The following is a 20,986-nucleotide window of genomic DNA, read 5'->3' on the forward strand; positions in this document are numbered from 1 at the left end:
CAGCAGCCAGTGGATACCTTGTCGTTTGTATAAATATTTCCCGAGAATCCCCTTGTTATACCATTATACCGCCTTGGAGAATTTTGTCCCATTTTATGATTGTGCGATCATCTTGTCCAATTGTCGTATCGTGCCCCTGATGAAGTCACGCTTATGACGAAACGCGTTGGGCTTATGGGCTTATTGAAATACCCATTGTGACTGTTCATCATTTGGCAAAAAGGATATTATTCACTGTAATTGTATCAAATCAAACCTTTGTTGTACACTGCTATGCCCTTTGGGCAGTTTTATATTAAATAGTTTTACTGTATTTGAATGATTCTGTTCAATCAGAAAAGGTTAAGCGCACCCTGAAACCCCCTTTTTTCTTCATACAGATGGAGCACTGTACATCCTGGCTGGCGGATCGCCAGAACGTCCCTGCTGGCGATCCGCCAGCAGCCTCGCCATCCATTATACTGAGACTCCGCATCAGGGAGATGGACAGGATTAGGGGGGTGAGGGGGGGGTGCGGGCAGGCGGCAGGGACCCCGGGTTACTGCCGACAAGCCGGCGGGGACCCGGGGGGAGCGGATGGAAGCGCCGTCGGAAGGGGACGCGCGCGCCTCTCGTGCGCACGCGTCCCCTTCTCGCCATCGATATGGCGCTGGCGGGGGATGGCGGCTGGCGTCGCCAGCGCCATCCCCTGCAAGGATGGGACATACTCCATCTGTGTATATATATATAAGGAGCAAGAGGCTTTTTTGGCTTAATAATTGAAACCACTACACCTGAGTATGTGGTGCTATACAAAGTCACAGTCCTCCCTCCCTTTTATTATACAGGGGGAGCAGCCTGACCCTTTGTAATGTAGCCACTCCCACTAGTGTCATATGGCCACGCCCATGACCACACCCATTTTCCACCGTGCACCTTCGGCAGGAGACTTGAGCTCTGGCTCAGCCGGGAAGGCGGGCACAGCGGGGAGCTGGAGAGCTGGGCGGGTGAGGGCGCGGGCTTGGCAACAAGCCAGGTCGGTCCCCCTTGGCAACGAGCAAGGTCAGTCCCCCTTGGCAACGAGCAAGGTCAGTCCCCCTTGGCAACGAGCATGAAGTTCCTAGCAATGAGCATGTAGGTAAGTGGCACTTATGTATCAGATGTGTAATAGGCATTACGGTTTGTTATATAGTATGTAATGGGCATCATATGTGGCCTTATGTGTAATTGGCATTACGGCATGTGGCTTTATGTGTAATGGGTATTACAAAGTTCGCCAAAATGTGCAATGGGCATTACGGTGTGTGGTATAATGTTAGGCCACGCCCCCTTTTCGCAGCACAAGAGCCTCACCTACTACAAATCAGGGGGGGGCGCACAACACTCCCTTTCTCCGGGCACTGTGGCATCCCTCTGACGGGGTGGCATCAGGGGCGCCAACAGGTCATCCGGGCCCTGGTAAAATGGAGGGGGCATGGCCACCAGTGAAAAAACAAACAAGAGGGAGAGAGATGACAGGCTGCCTGCCGCTGCTGCCTCTCTCCCCAGCTCAGCCCACAGCACTGAGCAGCATGTACTGAACTGGGAAGAGAGGCTGTGCTGCAGCCTGTCATCTCTCTCCTCACTGCCCGGCTCCCTGCAACGTATCCCAGGCCCCTCCAGGAGACCAGGGCCCAGGTAAAAAGTTCCCGCATCCCCCACCCCTCTTGAAGTCACTGGTGGTGTATACCTAATCGCAGGGCTCTGCATAACCCCCTTAGCCTTAATCTCACAGCCACCCGCTCACACTCCTCTAAGGGGAACTATAAGACAATACAGGAGAGGAAATACATCAGCAGTTTTAATCGTTTGCAGACAGGAGGCACTGCGGAGGTGTTACATACCGAGACATCAGCAGGACAGAACCACAAACCTCTACCTCAGCAGCACATTCATGTGTAACCCTATCTGCTGTATACTGACTGGAACATTTGTCATATACCCATTGGGCGGTATTCAATGAGAATACCTGCGAGGTGCAGCGAATCCTTTTTAGGATTCGCTGCACATTCGCCACGTTCCGGAGCCGGTGGGCTCCGGTATTCAACGTGTCAGGGGCTCGCTGCCCCTGACTGGCGAATATGAGCTCCTGCGGCAAATGCCGCAGGGAGCCTGAGGACGGTGGCAGGCAGAGAGATGGAAGTCTCTCTGCCTGCCCCAGAACGTTTGTGGGGGGGGGAGGTGGGCTCCCCGGGTGCCAGGCAGCACAGGCTGCCCCCCGGGGGTGCCAGCAGGGGACCGTATATTCACTATACCCGATCGTAACGATCGGGTGCAGTGAATATATGAATATGTAATGAGCGGCTCGGCTCCGGCGCCCCCTGCTGGCTGCTGTGTAAAAAAAATATATATATATATATTTTTTTTTTAATTAAATATATATTCATGTGCTTACAGCACATGAATAAAAGTAGCATGCCCCTTCTCAGAATAAAATTCCTCATTTTTTGACACCAAATGTAAAAAAACAAAACACTTTATTTTAAAAGTTCACCTTCCACTTCACCATAAAAAGATAGCGATTGCTACTCGGTGAATCATGGCGAAAAAAACCTTCAAATGTATTCGCCATGTGGTCATTGAATAGGGTGATTCACCGTTTTAGTCCAAAATTCGCCAAACAGCAAATTCGCCATAAAAACATGGCGAATCAGGCTCATTGAATACCGCCCATTGTCTGCGTCACTACATCACCAAATACCAGGCATTACCAACACAGTTGTTAACACACTTTTTCCAATATTTACATTTTTGGTACTTTTCATACTACAAGTAGGAACATAAAAGTGTGAGGGAACCCGGTACGCCAATTGGATTTCCATGTGCTACAAAAATGACAAATTGATCATTTTATAGAGCAGCCATTTTTCACGTTGACCTTTTCACTGTCCACCGAATGAGCCACACCGCCCTGATTCTACCCATAAATCTCCTCCCCTGCTACTGTGGGTGTTGTTAGACAGGCCGCGATGGGGTTATTGCCCCTCTTCTGTCACTGGCAGGACCGTGGGGTCTATTAGTTTGAGGGCTACCCACCTTAATAAGGATCTGCAGCCCTGTATCTGACCTCCTGCCACACCAAGGGATCACCATTACCTAGGTGACTACAAGATAAACCTTTTACTTTTTTCCTCATTCCCTCCCGGTATATTTCAGTTTTAGATGAATGGAACCTTTGACTATTTTTTTGTACTCTCATTTTTGTATTTAATAAAAGTGTCCCAGCATGCTGGCAATGTTCCTATGTTTCCCTAAACAGATGCATCCACATACATCTATCCTCCATGCGTTACAACCCACTTTATACATAACGTGTGCGCTCCGTGTCACTCCGTAGCGCCGGCATTTTCTCTTTGCGAGTTTTTTCGTTAGATAGCATCTTATTTGCAAAATGTAGTGAATAGGAAGCACAAGCATCTTCTACGGATTAAAATGATATTCAGTGTGTGACTGAGGCTATATCTGTGGAAGAAACTTCGGTACTTGTGTAATATCTGGGCGCCCAATTTTTTTATTGCATGCTTGTACTTAAGGCATGCGATGCGTCGCGATTGGACCCGATTTTGTTTTTTTTGGGACGTTCCTGGTACAATGTAAAAATCGGTCACAACGCATGCCATTATAATGGCATGCGATGCGACCGTCCCGATTTTTACATTGGACCCAATGTTAAATGGTCCCGATTTTTCATGGTATACCCACCCTGATGGTTAATTATTAGGTCAAATGCCCCCCCCCCCCCCCCCCCCATTGTTAACGCCACCCCACGATTAATGCCAACCCGAAGTGTGGCGAGCGCAGCAAGCACGCGAGGGGCGGCGGTACGTGTCCTCCGACCTTTTCATACCCCCACTATCCACGTCGGCGTGGCGTTAATAATGGGGGGGGGGGCATTTTACCTAGTAATTACCCATCAGGGTGGGTATACAATTAAAAAGCGGGGTCTGGGGGGGCATTTAACATTGTAATCAGCCATCAGGGTGGCTGTACAATGGAAAATCGGGTCGAATCGGTCGCATCGCATGCGATTTGGTCGCATGCGATGCGACCGATTTTTCAGACCCAATGTCAGAATCGGGCCCCCAGATATTACACAAGTACCGAAACTTCATATGCAGATAGAGCCGCAGTTACACGCTGAACACACACACACACACACACTGAAGCTACTTGTGCATCCTTTTTACTACATTTGCAAAAAAATGCTATTTACTGGAAAAATGATGGTATGGCATTAAGGGCTGTTTCATGCGAAAGGAGGCTATATGCACTGGACATACATTAAGTGATGTCCTCGGATGTACACAGTGACATCACTCTGTATGTATATAATGTCCCCCCTCTCGGATGTACACGGTGACATCACTCTATGTATATAATATCCCGACTCCAGGATGCACACCGTGACATCACTCTGTATGTATATAATGTCCCAAATCCCGGATGTACATAGTGACATCACTCGGTGTGTATATAATGTCCCCCCTCTCGGATGTAGACAGTGACATCACTCGGTATGAATATAATGTCCAGACTCCCGGATGTACACAGTGACATCACTCTGTATGTATATAATGTCCCCCCTCTCGGATGTACACAGTAACATCACTCGGTATGTACAGATGTAGCGGGTCCCACCTTCGCAGGGGATGGCGGAAGAATCGCCAGCAGCCATCCCCCATCTGATCTGCGAAAGGGGATGCGCGCGCTTCCCCTTCCGACAGCGCTACCCCCGGGTCGCCGCCGCTTTCTGGCGGTCACCCGGTGTCCCCACCGCCTCCCCGCTATCCCACCTAACCCTGTCACTCTCCCCACTGCCCGGAAACTGAGACACGCGTCTCAGTCAGACGGAGCGCCTTGCCGCTGGTGGATTGCCAGCGGAGACAATCTGTCGATTCGCCAGCAAGAGGGAGGCTGGCTCCATCTGTATATAATGTCCCCCCTCTCGGATGTACACAGTGACATTATTCGGTATGTATATAATGTCCCCACTCCCGGATGTACACGGTGACACATCACTCTGTATATATATAATGTCCCCCCTCTCGGATGTACACAGTGACATCACTTGGTATGTATATAATGTCCCCTCCCTCTCGAATGTACACAGTGACATCACTCGGTGTGTATATAATGTTCGCCCCCTCTCGGATGTACACAGTGACATCACTCGGTATGTATATACTGTAATGTCCCGACTCCCGGATGTACACAGTGACAGCACTCAGTATGTATATAATGTTCACCCCTCGGATGTACACATTGACATCACTCGGTGTGTATATAATGTTTCCCCCCTCTCAGATGTACACAGTGACATCACTCGATGTGTATATAATGTTTCCCCCCTCTCGGATGTACACAGTGACATCACTCAGTATGTATATACTGTAATGTCCCGACTCCCGGATGTACACAGTGACAGCACTCAGTATGTATATAATGTTCACCCCTCTCGGATGTACACAGTGACATCACTCGGTGTGTGTATAATGTTTCCCCCCTCTCGGATGTACACAGTGACATCACTCGGTGTGTGTATAATGTTTCCCCCCTCTCGGATGTACACAGTGACATCACTCGGTATGTATATACTGTAATGTCCCGACTCCCGGATGTACACAGTGACAGCACTCAGTATGTACATGTTCACCCCTCTTGGATGTACACAGTGACATCACTCGGTATGTACATAATGTCCCTCCTCTCAGATGCACACGGTGACATCACTCGGTATGTATATAATGTCCCCCCTCACAGATGTACATGGTGACATCACTCGGTATGAATATAATGTCACCCCTCTGAGATGTACACAGTGACATCACTCGGTATGAATATAATGTCACTCCTCTGAGATGTACACAGTGACATCACTCGGTATGTATATAATGTCCCCCCTCTCGGATGTACACGGTGACGCATCACTCAGTATGTATATAATGTCCACCCCTTCGGATGTACACGGTGACGCATCACTCGGTATGTACATAATGTCCCACCTCTCGGATGTACACAGTGACATCACTCTGTATGTATATAATGTCGTCGTCCCCTCCCTCTCGAGTGTACAGTGACATCACTCGGTGTGTATATACTGTAATGTTCCCTCCTCTCGGATGTACACGGTGACGCATCACTCTGTATGTATATAATGTCCCCCCTCTCGGATGTACACAGTGACATCACACGGTATGAATATAATGTCACCCCTCTGAGATGTACACAGTGACATCACTCGGTATCAATATAATGTCACCCCTCTGAGATGTGCACAGTGACATCACTCGGTATGTATATAATGTCTCCCCTCTCGGATGTACACAGTGACATCACACGGTATGAATATAATGTCACCCCTCTGAGATGTACACAGTGACATCACTCGGTATCAATATAATGTCACCCCTCTGAGATGTACACAGTGACATCACTCGGTATCAATATAATGTCACCCCTCTGAGATGTACACAGTGACATCACTCGGTATGTATATAATGTCCCCTCTCTCGGATGTACACAGTGACTTCACTCTGTATGTATATAATGTCGTCGTCCCCTCCCTCTCGAGTGTACAGTGACATCACTCGTGTGTATATACTGTAATGTTCCCCCCTCTTGGATGTACACGGTGACGCATCACTCTGTATGTATATAATGTCCCCCCTCTCGGATGTACACAGTGACATCACACGGTATGAATATAATGTCACCCCTCTGAGATGTACACAGTGACATCACTCGGTATCAATATAATGTCACCCCTCTGAGATGTACACAGTGACATCACTCGGTATGTATATAATGTCCCCCCTCTCGGATGTACACAGTGACTTCACTTGGTATGTATATAATGTCCCCCCTCTCGGATGTACACGGTGACTCATCACTCAGTATGTATATAATGTCCCCCCTTCGGATGTACACGGTGACGCATCACTCGGTATGTACATAATATCCCTCCTCTCGGATGTACACAGTGAAATCACTCTGTATGTATATAATGTCCCCCCCCCCCTCGAATGTACACAGTGACATCGCTCGGTATCAATATAATGTCCCCCCTCTCGGATGTACACGGTGACGCATCACTCTGTATGTACTGTATATAATGTCCCCCTTCTCGGATGTACACAGTGACATCACTCGGTATGTACATAATGTCCCTCCTCTCGGATGTACACGGTGACATCACTCGGTATGTATATAATGTCCCCCCTCTCGGATGTACACAGTGACATCACTCGGTATGTATATAATGTCCCCCCTCTCGGATGTACACGGTGACATCACTCGGTATGTATATAATGTCCCCCCTCTCGGATGTACACAGTGACATCACTCGGTATGTATATAATGTCCCCCCTCTCGGATGTACACAGTGACATCACTCGGTATGTATATAATGTCACCCCTCTGAGATGTACACAGTGACATCACTCGGTATGAATATAATGTCACCCCTCTGAGATGTACACAGTGACATCACTCGGTATGAATATAATGTCACCCCTCTGAGATGTACACAGTGACATCACTCGGTGTGTATATAATGTTCCCCCCCTCTCGGATGTACACGGTGACGCATCACTCTGTATGTATATAATGTCCCCCCTCAGATGTACATGGTGACATCACTCGGTATGAATATAATGTCACCCCTTTTAGATGTACACGGTGACATCACTCGGTATGAATATAATGTCACCCCTCTCAGATGTACACGGTGACCCGTTACTCTGTATTTATATAATGATACCCACTCAATATTTATAAAATGATCGCCACTCATTAAATATATAATTCCCTCACCCCTCGCAAATATATATATATATGTATATGTATACAGTGGTCCCTCACTCAGTATGTATATAATAGTCCTCCCAACTATCTCGGGTGAATGTCCCCACTGGAATGTACTGTACATAGTTACACCCACGAGTCATCATCTTGGTGTCACCCCTCAGCTCCCAACACCACTGTCATCGGCCCAAGGATATTTCCAGATTTATATGGATGTGTAGGAGGAAAGACATCTCTTGGCTGTATAAAGCACATTGTTCTGTCCCTACGACCAGAGGCGTAATTCTGGGAGACATCTGCCGCCGGGCTCCTGCTCCCAAGGGGGCACCTCTCCTCCCCTGTGAGTTTGAATCAGAATCAGTGAATTGAAAGCCATCAATATAGCTTATGTGTCTGACTCCCCCTCCTTGCAGGTTACACTCTTTTTATTTTAAACGTAATACAGTATTTGCAAGTGTCACACTCGGTATTAGAACTCATGTCCTGTTCCACTAGAAGCAGACACCTTACTGATGGAGCGATTTGCTCCTCTATAGGAAACATGCGAATTGTAGCTCTATGAAGTTACTACACTGCATAGCTCTGCCTAATGGTAATGGTTTTGAACTAACAATTATACATAGTCAGAATCTGCATACTTACTGTGCAGGAGCAAATAGCTCTATCAGTAAGGTGTCTGCCTCCAGTGAGACCGATCCCGGGTTCTAACCCTCCCCTCATTGGCTGCACAGGAAGGAGGTGTGCCCTCTGTGAATCCTCTTGTGCCTGCAGAGATTTGACTTGGCAGCAAAACACTTCCCGCACTCGGAGCAGGAAAATGGCTTCTCCCCGCTGTGCGTCCTCTGGTGTTTGATGAGCGTGATTTTCTGTGAGAAGCATTTGTTGCACTCGGAGCAGCCGTATGGCTTCTCGCCTGTGTGGACGCGCACGTGTATGGTGAGGTAGGCCTTGCACTTGAAGGACTTTCCGCACACCGTGCACACGTATGGCTTGCTGTCCGTGTGCGTCTGGAGATGCTGCAGAAGGACCAGTCTATCCGCGAAGTGCTTTCCGCACCGGGAGCAGACGTGTTTCTTCGGGTGACCCTGCTCGTTGTTGGTGACGTGCGACATCTGACTGGCAGACGCCGCACACTCGGGCTGGCTGAATGGCTTCTCACTGGCGTGACTCTTGAGATGTCTAATGAGAAACGATTTCACCGCAAATGTCCGGTCACATTCAGAACAAGAAAACGGCATCTTCCCCGGCTGCGCCCTCTGGTGTATCGCCTGACGTTGTCTGCAGGACGGACACCTCCCACACGTGCAGCCTGTGTAAGCGCTCTGGTGGGTGGTGGGATCCGGGTGCTGGGCCCACTCCCAGGTGTAGAACCTCTCTGGGTCAGGTGGCACCGCTGGGCCTGTGGAAAGGATGACAGTTTTAGTAATCTGCTAAATAAATCCTACGCGACATGTTTAATATACACACGGTATAAGGGACACTACACAGACACACAACTGCAAAAATCCAACTAAAGGGAGGGGGGGGGGTTTCTAAAAGTGGAGTTAACTCCTCCATACACTAGTAACATAGCACAGATGACTTACAGTATACCACCAGCTTAAACTACATTTTGTGTTATTAAACTGGTGATAACATTTACTACAGAATAAGGAGCTAATTTATCACTAGAACACCCAAAGTGAATCCTATTTCTGCAATTGCAGAAATTTGGGTAGACCCATGCCACCGCCATTTATTGCAATATGTGAAATCATGCAGCCCCCAAGATTGGTCCGGATGCACCTGTGTTGCTGGGGGACCCTGCTCCGACCCCCCCCCCCCCCTCCCATATAAGTCCTCACTGACACATCACTCATCTCCCATCTCCTGCTGGGTACCCTGCTCCTCCCACTATATAACTCTCAGTCTGTGGTTTCCTGCTGCTTCCATTCCCCTCCTCACATCATGTCATTCCCCCGTCACATGCAGCCCGGTCCTCACTGACACATCACTCATCTCCTGATATACTCTGTGCTGCTGGGGACCCTGCTCCTCACACTATATAACTCTCAGTCTGTGGCTTCCTGCTGCCTCCATTCCCCTCCTCACATCATGTCACTGCCCCTGTCACATGCAGCCCTGTCCTCACTGACACATCACTCATCTCCTGATATACTCTGTGCTGCTGGGGACCCTGCTCCTCCCACTATATAACTCTCAGTCTATGGCTTCCTGTTGCCTCCATTCCCCTCCTCACATCATGTCACTGTCCCGTCACTTGCAGCCCTGTCCTCGCTGACACATCACTCATCTCCTGATATACTCTGTGCTGCTGAGGACCCTGCTCCTCACACTATATAACTCTCAGTCTGTGGCTTCCTGCTGCCTCCATTCCCCTCCTCACATCATGTCACTGCCCCTGTCACATGCAGCCCTGTTCTCATTGACACATCACTCATCTCCTGATAAACTCTGTGCTGCTGGGGGACCCTGCTCCTCCCACTATATAACTCTCAGTCTGTGGCTTCCTGCTGCCTCCATTTCCCTCCTCCTATCATGTCACTGCCCCTGTCACATGCAGCCCTGTCCTCACTGACACATCACTCATCTCCTGATATACTCTGTGCTGCTGGGGACCCTGCACCTCCCACTATATAACTCTCAGTCTGTGGCTTCCTGCTGCCTCCATTCCCCTCCTCACATCATGTCACTGCCCCTGTCACATGCAGCCCTGTCCTTACAAACGGATCATCAGACAGGAACCAATAATATCTGCATGATCCCTTAAATACTCTCAGCTCATAGGCTAATAAAATGGGCATATTATGTTTGAACATGTAATGAAGATTATATACCGTCCACCATTGGTTATTCCATATTTATGAAATCAGACTTTGCATTTGATGGTAACAAAATATATGAAATAATGCTACATATACACGATGGCCTTCTATATTGTCACACAACCTCTAAGGTCAATCACTACAAACATGTGATTAATGTAGATCCCGTTGGGACTTCTGCACCTTTAGCAAACTGTTCCACCTGTCTCAGGTGTGATGGTAACTTCTCCAGGTTGCACATCTCAGCTATTTCCATAGAAGGTCTATAGGGTTCATATCAAGTCTCATAGAGGCCACCTCAGAACAGCCCAATGTTCTGTTCTTCTCCGTATTTGAGTCATAATCCTGTTGGAGGACCCAAGAGCTTTAGCTGGGACGGAGCTTTCTATACTGGGGTAAATTTACTAAGATGGTGGTTCTATTGAAGAAGGGATGTTCATCATAGCAACTATCGGAATCTACGTCTTATTTATTTAGAACCTTCTAGAAGTTAATAGACAGATCTAATTGGTTGCCCAAAGTGACATCTCATCTTCAATAAAACTCCTTAGTAATTACACGCCTACGTGCCACTCCAAATTGCCTTTATAGTCCTGAGATTTGGCTGTGCTCTGCATAGGTGCAAGGAACCCCATTCCATGGGGATAGGGGCAGCAGTGGCGTAACTACTGTAAGGCATCCCCAGCTGCCGCTTGGTGGAGCAAGCGGTAGTGGGGTCTGTGTGGGCGCCGGCACCCGCTCGATGCACTGACATGCTGCTGCCTGCCGCTGTCCACTGGTTGAGCGCCGGAGGCGAGTCAGCCGAGTGCGGCCATGGCAGAGATGACAAATCTCCCCATCTGATTCAATTGACTGTACACAGAGCCGGCTACAGGTACAGGATGGGCAGGAGGATGGGCGTGCTGGGGCGGCCTGGGATGCGTCGGAGCCAAGGAAAGCAGCAGTGTCTACTGGTCTCTCTTCCTCTCTCCTGCTTCACCTTCTCTGTTATGCGTGTGATGTCATCATGTCTCTCAGGATTTGAACCCACAGCTTCTGTCTCTACAGTCTGCTGCTCTACTGACTGAGCCATTCTGGCTGCTCGACAGCTCCCTGCCCTCACTCTGTGTACTACTTAGTTTATCTGGTTTCCTGATGTTCTAGCATGTTCTAACTCCACCCCTTGAGCTTCCTATATAAGCCCAGCCTGTTCCTGCCTCCTTGCCAGATTATTGTGCTTCTGCCAGTGATCTAGTTCCTGTTGCTGTTTCCTGCTTTATATATCTACTACTTGTGTACCGAACCTTGGATTGCCCTCGACTAAGCCTCTGCCTTAACCCCACGGACTTGTTGTTGTTGTTGTTTAACACTACCTTCAAGTATCCTGTCTCCTCCTTGTAATCGGACTCGAGTTCTGTCTCCTGACCATAACAATGTTACACGCTGGAGAGGAGCCCGGGTCGGAGGGGCGGGGGAGCAAAATTCATAGTTACGCCACTGAGGCGTAGACTAGATGGGCCAAATGGTTATCTGCCGTCAAATTCTATGTTTCTACGCGTTCCATGTGAGTATGGTGATCTTTTGTTTGAAAGCTTCATTTTGTCATCTGTGTACGTACGGTTGATGCGAGTACTCAAAATTCTCCAGCTGCGACTTATCTGTGCAATGGTCAATCTCCCGGATACATATTGCCTGATTCAGATCTGATCGGTGGGAGATTTAGGACAAACCCATTTCCTCGCCCATTCCCTCTATATATTCTATGGTTGATTTTCCTCTTGCCGCAACATCCAGAGAGGTTGGCTGCAGTCTCATAGACTTTAAAATTCCGGAATAATATTTGCAGGAACATCAGGCTGCTCGGAGATAGTCTTATCCTTCACATTTAACATGAATTAATGATTGGATATTGGGGGGTTATTCTGATTCACTTGGAAAGGCACAATCACTCTCTAATGAACAAAGCCATATGCAGTGCAGGTGGGGCTGATGTAACATGTGCAGAGAGTTAGATTTGGGTGTTTTATAGTCTGAGTTTGTTCATAGGTTCAATCCCTCCAATATCCAAACTGACCTTATCCTGCCCAAATTCCTTCAAGTCCTTGGGATTGCTGTGGTGATAGGTGTGTCAGGCTACAGAGCCAACATGTTCTAAGATATGATGTTTCAGTGTCCTCATGATGATGCCGACGTTTCACATATTCATGTTCATATTTCATTGGAAATGTCCAGAGAGGAGCCGCTTCAGAATACTTCACAGGGAAGCACTGAACTCTCAGGTCATTAGGCCCCACCCCCTACACACAAAAAAAAACACTCACAATTCATGGGTCTGTCACAAGGGGGTCAGAACCAAATGATACAATTTGACTTTTAGTCCGGCCCCCTAGTGATTGCTGGTGAATGTCACACACATGCGCAGTTTCCAACAATCAGAAGACTGCGGCTTGGGTTGCACAACCTTTAGCTCCATAGTGAAATATTTTACACACAACTAATAAAAGTACATTTTTAGTTAATTTATAGATAATAGAATGAAGACTCTTTGTCACTGCCATTATTTCAGTTGATACACCCATTAACCCTTTCACGCACATGTATGAGGGCTAAAAGCAGATATTCTATTTTTACTTTTTTTTTTTCATATTCTTGTTTTTGCTTGTTGTTGTTCTTTATTTAATGGTAAACAATTGGTATACTGATATATTGTTAATAAATAATATATATTTTTTAACTATTGGTGTTGTGTTGTCTAGCGCCACATAGAAGTATCTTGCAGTTCTAAAAGCAGATATCTCTTTAGGTCTTGGCAAGACTCTTCCTTCATTCTGTTATCTATATAATGGGGAATTATTCCATTTATTGAAGGATTGTGGATTATCACTGAAACGCTACAGTTAGATGTACAGTTTAATTGTTTTATAACCAGAATATATTTCAGCCAGAGTATTTATTGCATAACAAACTGTACACATATTACATGAAGTTTATTTCGTAAAAACAAAACCCCTCTCCCCCCCCCCCCCTCTCATTATATCTGGGAATTGCGACACCAATAGGTGATAGGGGGTTATGACGTAGGGATTTCTATCCATGCGAGTCAAATGATTAAGGAGCAATTAAATCGATATTTCATGAGCGTGACTCCTGCAGTGTGTACACGCTCTTAGTTATGTTTGTATGTTTTGTGAGTCCACTTTTGGACAATTAAAAGTAAAACATGACCTATTTTAATAGTGCCCTGACAATAAAGAGTTTACTGTTCTCTCCTCCTATGCTGTGTGTAATTTACCCAAGATTGAATCATTGTTGCCTATCCTCCCACATCCTGCAGGAGGCTACCGTTTCAGTCATAGATCTCCTGGTGCCCTGGATTGTACTTCTAAAGTCCTAGATTCTTCAGATTCTGCCAGGGGTGTCACTAAGGAGTTTCTTTGCAAGGACCCTGATTTGCTGTAATCACTGTTATTTGCTGTAGGTCATGAGTCCCTGCTGACAAGTCTAATTATCCCACTTTGTGGGTCTTGTCATCTGTGCTGGTGTGCACTCATCCATAGCGTGTTGCTGCTAGTGAGTAAGAATTTTTGCTAGTAATCTTTAGTTAAACACATTTGTTTAATTAGAGTACATGGGGCTGGATGTAATGCTGCCTGAGTTTGGTGACTGTGCGGGATGCCGGACGAAGTCCTGACTTTTTTTTGTAAAGGGGCAATCACTTAAAAGGCATTTACTTTGTAAATGATAGGCCTTTAAAAAAAAAAGTCTGAGGTGACATTAAATCCCACCCTTGGGGGTTGATCCTATTAGCCGTGATTAATTTGCATGTGCGAATCATCAAGACACTGGACACACTTTACAGCAGACGAAATTCTCACAATAGTTTTGCGCAAATTCAGGCTGAAATTGGGTGCGGTTGCGAGCGTTTAAACGCCGTTGGAATGGCACCTCCCACCCTTCGCAATTAATAGGATCGACCCCTAAGTGTCCATAATGATTTGGCTAATGCCATAATGGTATGGAAAACAGTTGAAGACAGTTTAGGGGTCACAATAAATTAGCACTTAATATGCCAAAAATATAATAACATTCTTAGGGATGAAATCACACAAGGTCAAATTGAATTAGGAATTTATTGCATAGGCATCATATTAATCATGTATAATTTGCTGAATGAGAATAAAATAAATATCACAGCATATATATATATATATATACAGTAGTTGCAAACAAGAAATCCCATATTGCAGGCAGCAATGTTAGTACCAATACTTGCAAAACTTCCCAACATATATTGTTACTAATGTTATATAGAAATATCTCGCAACAACAAGCCTAGACATACCTATATGTGAAGCTAGACACGCCTCTTGGCAGCGTGTGACACGTCTCCCCAAAGGCACGGCGCATTTCGCTTGGCGCATCCTACGGTAATCTCTCTTATTCTACAATTAAAAAGTATGGATTGGATATCTGGTTGGGAAATTACCCATATCCTCACAGTCTCTTTAAGGTAACTTATGGCAGAGTGGTATGTGGGGTGTTATGTGGAGGCAAGTGCGGAGGTTAGACTGGTATGTGTAGTAGTGTGTCTGAAAATACATTGCCAGACACCAATAATGCCACTGCCCACCAGCCTCTACTTTTGAAAATAATAAAATGAAATGAACCTGACCACACTCCTTCCCTGTTGATAGAACATGGCCCTCATTCCATTCCAGCATTCCAAGTGACCCAACACAGTCATTAGATCCCCTCGAGTGACACAGTTCTTATCCCATTTTGGCATTCCTGGTGACCCTACACAGCCATCACATCTCCTCTTCGGGTATCATGGCCTTATCCCATTCTGGCATTCCTGATACCCCTACACAGCCATCAGATCCCCTCAATTGACATGTCCCTTATCCCATTCCAGCATTCCTGGTGCCCCTACACAGCCATGAGATCCCCTCAAGTGACACAGGCCTTATCCAGTTCTGGTATTCCCGATGACCCTAAAACAGCCATCAGATTCCCTTGAGTTACACTGGCCTTATCCAATTCTGGGATTCCTGGTAACCCTACACAGCCATCAGATCCCCCCTCAAGTGACTTCCCATATCCCATTCTGGCATTCCCAGACCCTACATAGCCATCAGATCCCCTCGAGTGACACTGGCCTTATCCAGTTCTGGGATTCCAGGTGACCCTACACAGCCATCAGATCCTCTTGTGTGACATGGCCCTTATCCCATTTCGTAGAAAGAAAAATACCAACTTAGTCCTGGGCGCTGATTGTAGTGATCCCCACACTTTCTTCCCTCATTCAGGGTATTAAACCGAAAAATAAAACAGAGGGGGGGACACACAATAGCGTAATATTGTTTAGATACACATAAATTATATCAACAAAATATATGATGTTTCTGAGAAACTCGTACCCTTTAGAGTAGTCTGCTTAAATAGGCAGACAATAACGCTCGTGCAGGGGCGGTAACGTCACCGAATCGTCATCAAGGATGTCCAATTGTAATCAAGCGTACATGCAAAAAAGTTTAAAAGCTGGTATAGTGTGATACCACTTTGTTTATTTGACATATAAACATAAAAACAATGGTGTAAAACATCAGCCTCTCACCGGATGGAGTGGTCTACAAAAACAATGCAGACAAACAGGCACAGATTGAATTCCCAGGCGTCCCCGGAGCCCACTGTCCAAACCAGTCAGAGTCCAAAAGTTCTCCACCTTCTCTCCAAGGCCTCACTACAAGGATCACTACAATCAGCGCCCAGGATTAAGTTGGTATTTTTCTTTCTACTATATGTCTATTGTGTATGATAGGTGATTCATACGTTACCAACCAGATCCTTGGCTGCAGATAGCGCAAGAATCAATCTCAGAGAATCTATTTGTTTCAGAACTTATCCCATTTCGGTATTCCCATATCCCATTCCGGCATTCCCGGTGACCCTACATAGCCTTTAGATCCCCGCAAGTGACACATCCCTTATCCCATTCTGGCACTCCCAGACCCTACACAGCCATAAGATCCCCTCGAGTGACACAGGTCACACATGCGATTGAGGTTAATTTCACCTGGTTTCTCGGCCCAATCCCCCGAAATCAGAAGAAATCTGGCTTAAATCGTGTAGTGTATGGGGGCCTTTAGCATGGTAAGACACGAGGATCCACAGCATGTAATACGCAGCTTCACAGTGATGCTACAGAGCATTGTATACAATAGCAGTGGATGAATATGGCACAACAGATTACAATTACAAGCTCTGACAGGCGGGCCAATCATGTACACAAAACATGGAAACATAGAAAGGGACGGTAGATAAGAACCACATGGCCCATTTAGTCCGCCCATATACATATACACACTAAGTTTTATTTTTGTCTGGAGCTAATTAATCAGGATATTTTTGGAAAGTGGGAGGAAACCGGAATATCAAGAGGAAATCCACACAAGCATGGGGAGAATATACAAACTCCACACAGATAGGACCATGGTGGTATTCAAACCCATGACCTGAGTGTAGTGAGGCAGTAATGCTACCCATTACATTTCCGTACTGTACAGTGTAAACCAGGCATGTCCAACGTTGGCCCTCTAGCTGTTGTGAAACTACACATCCCAGCATGCTTTACAATAGTTTTAGCATTCTCTAATAGCAAAACCGTGGCAAGGCATGATTGGACCTGTAGTTTCACAACAGCTGGAGGGCCAAGGTTGGACATGCCTGGTGTAAACGGTCTTCTAATTACAGCATTTTGGACGATCAGCCAGGACAACACCGGAGCAGCAGTTTATTTTGTGTGTCCTACACATTGTTCTGTAACCACCTTTTAGCGATGATGAGCAGCACTCACAAACAATTGGGGTTGGTAAAGTTGAGGGATGCTCTATGAGATCGCCCCTCCACTACAACTACAAGTCTCAGCACAGAAAAAGGGTCTGTTTAGACACAGTATGTGCAACTTTTGACTAACTGCTAACAAACATACATACACACACACACACACACACACACACATATGTAGCGTATCTATAATGGGTGCAGTAATTTTTTTTTTAATACTTACCCTCCGGAGGCCATTTTTTCGGTGATCTGCGCTTGCGAAGTAGAGTCTGAGCGCTCTATTGCTCAGACTCCACAACGCTGCCGGGCAGCAGCCGCAGCGATACAAGAATTGCCAGAAAATTGTAATTTTTATAATCAACCTTTACAGATCTGTAATATGTATAGCTTACCATTCATTTTATTGTTACTCAATATTTACACTAATACCTATTACATGAATATATTAGAGTGGCACCTAACCAATAACCAGATTACCACAACATGTGGTTTCCACTAGTTATTTTACTTCCTGTTTTAAATAAAGTTTTTTTTACTATAACAGAAAAATTGACTGAAATGCATTGGGACGACATACGGACCCCACAAACACTATGAGAGCTTACAGTGGAGCGGCACCAGCTATCACATCTACCCTGCTGCACACGGGAGCTGGAAACTGGTAGCTGCAAAACAACTTTACTTTGCCGCCACTACGAAGACCAGCCCTACCTCCGACCCTGTGTACATGGGGACTGGATTCGGAGGCTGCGGCCTCCTGAAAAAAAACACCGTCTGGTAAGATAGAGACAGATAGGAACTAATGGTCCAAACCTCTCTAGAGGTCTGAGCACTCTAGTGATCACACACTACTACACAGGGCCGCTCCTGGAGAGGTTCCAGCTGGCGGAGGCTGCATACAGTTCGCCTCCTCTCTTAAGACGCCTCTGACACACAGGCTCAGTAATTATCACTATAAATACACACACTGATCGCTATGTACCATATTCACCTTATACTGTACAGCATACCGCACACACATATACTGATCGCTGACGCTACGTCCCAGGTGCTATAAAACCGCACCTTTAGTGTGTCATAAAATGATGGGGTTCTCATGCTGGGAATTGTAGTTTCACTTGGTTGTCAATTTTGGAGCAAAATAAAAACAACACCCTTTTTTAATTTAATTTGAAAGAAATATAGTAAACAGGCGCACCATGTATCCGTCACACCGTTCATCTAGGGCACATCATATTTCCTGAGCTGTGACTTCTCTGATGCCGGACAAAAGCTGAGCCGTCAGAAAAGCAGCGGTCGCACTGGGAACATGCGAACGGCCTCTCTCCGGTGTGGAGGCGGCGGTGTTTCACAAGGCTGGATCTCTGAGAGAAACACCTCCCGCATTCTGTGCAACTAAAGGGTTTCTCCCCAGAATGAATCCGCTGATGCGCAACAAGTGTAGAACTTTTGGCAAAGCATCTGCCGCACTCTGGACATGAAAATGGCCGCTCCCCGGTGTGAGTCCTCTTATGGTACAGAAGATGTGATCTCTGATGAAAGGATTTCCCACTATAACTATGAAACAGTTTTCCCTCGGTGTGACATCGCTGGTGGGCGGTGAGAGCCAGTTTGGAGCTGACGCACATTCCGCAGACCAAGCACCTACACAGATTACTGGCGCTATGCGTTTGCTGATGGGTGACGAGGGCTGAATGATTAGGGAAACATTGCTGACACTCCGAGCACTGATGCGTCATCTCAGGATAGTGTGAGGAGGCGTGCGGACCTGTTGGGGACAAAAGTACTGAGATAAACCCTCTGTACATCAGCGGATGGGCGGCGTCATCATGTGTGAGACATTCAGTGTAGTTATACATATAGATATCACATTTTAAACATATTCAGTATAATTTACAATTGTTCATTTACAATTAGCCCTGTCATTCCAACATTAAATTTTAATGTGTCTTGAGTTATTATTTAATACATATTCACTATTTGAGTGACAACATCTCTGTGGAAGATGTGCAAAATTTTTGCTTAAAATGCCAGCATCACTCATATTTGTTATATACGTTCAAATTAAAAATGCTGTGTGGAAACTTATTATATTTCCCATATATATAGTACACATTACAGGTCATTATGAGGAATAAAAAGGTTTGCTTGGCAATTTTCACACCTATTTTGTCAAATCCCCTTGGCAAGGGTTAAACCAAAAAGGACTGCAGCACTGCGTTTTATTTACTCCAGTACAACGGAAGCAGCCATCTTTTTTTTTTTTTTACAGTACTACAAAGTTGCTGAATCCGCCTCCTCCCCACACAAGGAAGAAGGGGATGGGGCAGGTTTAGGAAGACGTAGGGTAAAATGATGTCAGACATCCACATTTACGTTACATTACTAAGTGGGATTATATGTCTGACGATGCACGTGTGGATGGTGAGGGACACTCTTCCTCTGCAGCATATTATTGTGGGTGCTGGTCCAAGGGGCAAACGCAGAATTTCTACATGAGGTCTCCAAATGAAATCCACAATCTCCCACTTGAAGCTCCATATTGAAGCTAGCGCGGGAGTCTGAGCGATCGGTACGAAAGAACCCAGTAACGACCCTGGACATTATGAACTTTGTATACACTGGATAATATATGTAATACAGTATTGATATAACACTATAGATGTAGAGGCTGTATCAAACATTTATCTAATATAAATAACGGAACTGATCAGGAAAAGATTAACCATCCCATAATAATTACACAAACATAACAGAACCAGCAGGAGACAAAACTGCACTTTATAAACACATATTCTCTCACCTCACCGTAAGGCTCCTGTCTCTAGTTCCTTACTGCTGCTCTCTGGTGCATGGGAACACCCATGACACTTTGGGTGTTCCCATGGTCCAGCACCGTCACCACCCTCGACCCTCCCTCCCCACAAGGAACGGCCTGTCAAGTGAACTCACTGAAGCCGTTCATTGCCAGGGTCGGAACATGTTGAAATACACGCTTGCGCAGACCCCCCACACATAGAAACGGGTCAGACTTCGCTCCGTTCTGAGTGCATGCGAATAAGGGTCTTGTAGCATAAGCTGCTGCCTCTGATGTGCAGCAGCTGTGCTCTGTTCCTTAAGGTGCCCATACACGGTACAATTATTCTCGTGCGTTCTGAACTAGATCGCATTGCATCGCATGCGATGCGATGCGATTGGTACCTAGTTCAAAAAGCATGCGCTGCAGAAACTTTATGTGCTGTGCGATGGGATGCCCGCGGGAGAGCATATCGCATCGCTGTACCCAGCTGGAAAAGGGGGAGGTCAGGGGGTTCCGTGAGGAAAGGGGTCAAAGGACAAAGTGAAGCTGACAAAGGGGAGGACAAATGTGGGAGGGGACTGGCCTGGTCCCAGAGGTGGGGCCGGCCCACGGTAACTAGCAACACACTGTTGGGCCATGAGCTGGATGCAGGGGGGTGGGGCCTGGACATGGGTAGAGAAGCGTTATCGGGAGGGTGGAGACTGAGCAGCCTGGA

The 20,986-nt window shown here is 46.4% G+C and overlaps 1 protein-coding gene across 1 annotated transcript in view; it reads right to left on the reverse strand.

The window, feature by feature from the left end:
- Window positions 1–3,822: 3,822 nt before the first annotated feature.
- The window catches only part of LOC146058240 (uncharacterized), a 110,057-nt gene continuing 92,893 nt past the window's right edge, over window positions 3,823–20,986 (reverse strand). The window contains exon 12 of the mRNA XM_083170421.1: window positions 3,823–9,220. Coding sequence (XP_083026547.1) covers window positions 8,538–9,220 — 683 coding nt within the window. The 3' untranslated portion in view covers window positions 3,823–8,537. The remainder of the gene's footprint in view (window positions 9,221–20,986) is intronic.

Source organism: Crinia signifera, chromosome 2 (assembly GCF_055691185.1).
Source record: "Crinia signifera chromosome 2, ASM5569118v1, whole genome shotgun sequence".
NCBI lineage: Eukaryota > Metazoa > Chordata > Amphibia > Anura > Myobatrachidae > Crinia > Crinia signifera.